This window comes from Salvelinus alpinus, chromosome 2 (assembly GCF_045679555.1).
Source record: "Salvelinus alpinus chromosome 2, SLU_Salpinus.1, whole genome shotgun sequence".
Lineage (NCBI taxonomy): Eukaryota > Metazoa > Chordata > Actinopteri > Salmoniformes > Salmonidae > Salvelinus > Salvelinus alpinus.
In genome coordinates, this window is record NC_092087.1 from 30,635,190 (window position 1) to 30,637,144 (window position 1,955).

Consider the following 1,955-nt stretch of genomic DNA (forward strand, 5'->3'; position numbering starts at 1 on the left):
ATAAGTTATCATTTACAACTGCGACCTGGCCAAGATAAAGCAAAGCAGTGCAACAAAAAAACAACAACACAGAGTTACACATGGGATAAATAAAAGTACAGTCAATAACACAATAGAAAAATATGTATACAGTGTGTGCAAATGGAGTAAGGAGGTAAGGAAATAAATAGGCCATGGTAGCGAAGTAATTACAATTGAGCTAATTAACACTGGAGTGATAGATGTGCAGATGATGATGTGCAAGTAGAAATACTGGTGTGCAAAAGAGCAAAAAAGTAAATAAAAACAATATGGGGATGAGGTAGGTAGTTGGATGGGCTATTTACAGATGGGCTATGTACAGCTTCAGCGATCGGTAAGCTGCTCAGATAGCTGATGCTTAAAGTTAGTGAGGGAGATATAAGTCTCCAACTTCAGCAATATTTGCAATTCGTTCCAATCATTGGCAGCAGAGAACTGGAAGGAAAGAAAGGGTCCCTTATTAACAAGGGTCCCTTAGGGTCCCTTATCAAGTCTACCATTTTGACCCAGTCCCCATCTGCAGAAGCCTGATAGAGAATGTTCCTAGGTAATACAAGTGTAACGACCTGCTTGTGTTCAGTCTGTGCCTCTGATATCTGCAGTACCGTTCCTTTGTTGGCCAGTTAACCATGAGATAATTGATGCCTCTCCCATTGTTGTGTTCGCCTCGCCCACTGACCTCGGAGTGTGGGAAAGTTAATCCAGCCTGGGACTCATGGTTTTGTAATGATAATGTGCTCTTATAAATAGGGGAGTGGGCTACTCTCTCAGCTCACAACTCACTCAACTTCCTCAGAGAAGCACACACACTCTCTCTCTACCCGAATGGCTCCTACCTACACCAGCGACTCTGCCAACACCATGCTCTCTGCTAAAGACAAACATAAAGTAAGTATTATTTATAACATATGTTTGTGTCATTGTTTACTATTGAATCATTTTCTTCTTGATTTGAACATTAAGGACATAGAACTAACTGAATGCCTTCTTTTCTTAATCAGCTAAGGAAACCAGTGGAGAAGATGTGTAGAGACCGCATCAACACCTGCATAGAGCAGCTCAAGACCCTGCTGGAGAGGGAGTTCCACAAACAGGACCCCAACACCAAGCTGGAGAAGGCTGACATCCTGGAGATGACGGTGGGGTTCCTGAAGCAGAAGCTGCAGCCTCAGAGCCCAGTCCCCCAGAGGGCCCACAGTGAGGGCTACTCCCAGTGCTGGAGGGAGACCCTGCACTTCCTGTCTTCCAGCTCCATGAAGGACATGATGCTTCAGAACCTCCAGAGAGCTGGCCAGGACGTCTGCCCCTCCTCGCCACTCTCCTTCCAACATCAACACCACAGCCAGGGCCCAGTGAAGCAGGCCACCAGTGGTCACAAAACAGTCTGGAGGCCCTGGTAGAGACAAACTATTTAACAAACTGGATGGGTGTTTACCGTCTTTCATGCTGTAGGAAATCTCTATTTCCAATTGTAATATCTACTTAGGTCCTTTATGAAGGATAGTGAACATCATATGACAAGCGTTATAGTTTGTTGTCTCCTGTATGGAGCTGTCTGTAAAAAAGGCTTCTATGAATCTGCTTTGTGAGTAGACGTAGGGAATACTTTTTCTGTCATGTGGCATATGACTCCTATGGAGTCGACTCAAGTATTGATTTGTGTGTGATTCTGTGATGAATATAGAATCAATAGCATTCAAAATGCTAAATATTTATTGGAGATTACTTCTCATGTTTAAGTGTTCTTAAAGGGAAATCAGATTATGTTACCTTTTGTAAAGGAACTGATTGCACATAATGCATATTGAAACATTTGTATTTTACATTTTTACAGTGGATGTGCGTAGACTTTGTATTTTGACATTGTTGGTGTTTAACCTAAACTGGATGCACAAGTGGATATCAAACCAAAATAAACAATGATATTGACAATG

General features: G+C 42.4%; 1 protein-coding gene across 1 annotated transcript; it reads left to right on the forward strand.

The window, feature by feature from the left end:
* The first annotated feature begins 797 nt into the window (after positions 1-797).
* Positions 798-1,955, forward strand: LOC139550823 (transcription factor HES-5-like). The gene is made up of 2 exons (XM_071362007.1): positions 798-909; positions 1,023-1,955. Exons 1-2 carry the CDS (start codon positions 847-849, stop codon positions 1,419-1,421), a joined length of 462 nt encoding a protein of 153 aa, XP_071218108.1. The 5' UTR covers positions 798-846; the 3' UTR covers positions 1,422-1,955.

Coding starts and splice junctions, on each gene's coding strand:
- LOC139550823 (XM_071362007.1), top strand. CDS start 847: ATGGCTCCTACCTACACCAGCGACTCTGCCAACACCATGCTCTCTGCT. Junction 910..1,022: donor CTGCTAAAGACAAACATAAA/GTAAGTATTATT, acceptor TTTCTTAATCAG/CTAAGGAAACCAGTGGAGAA.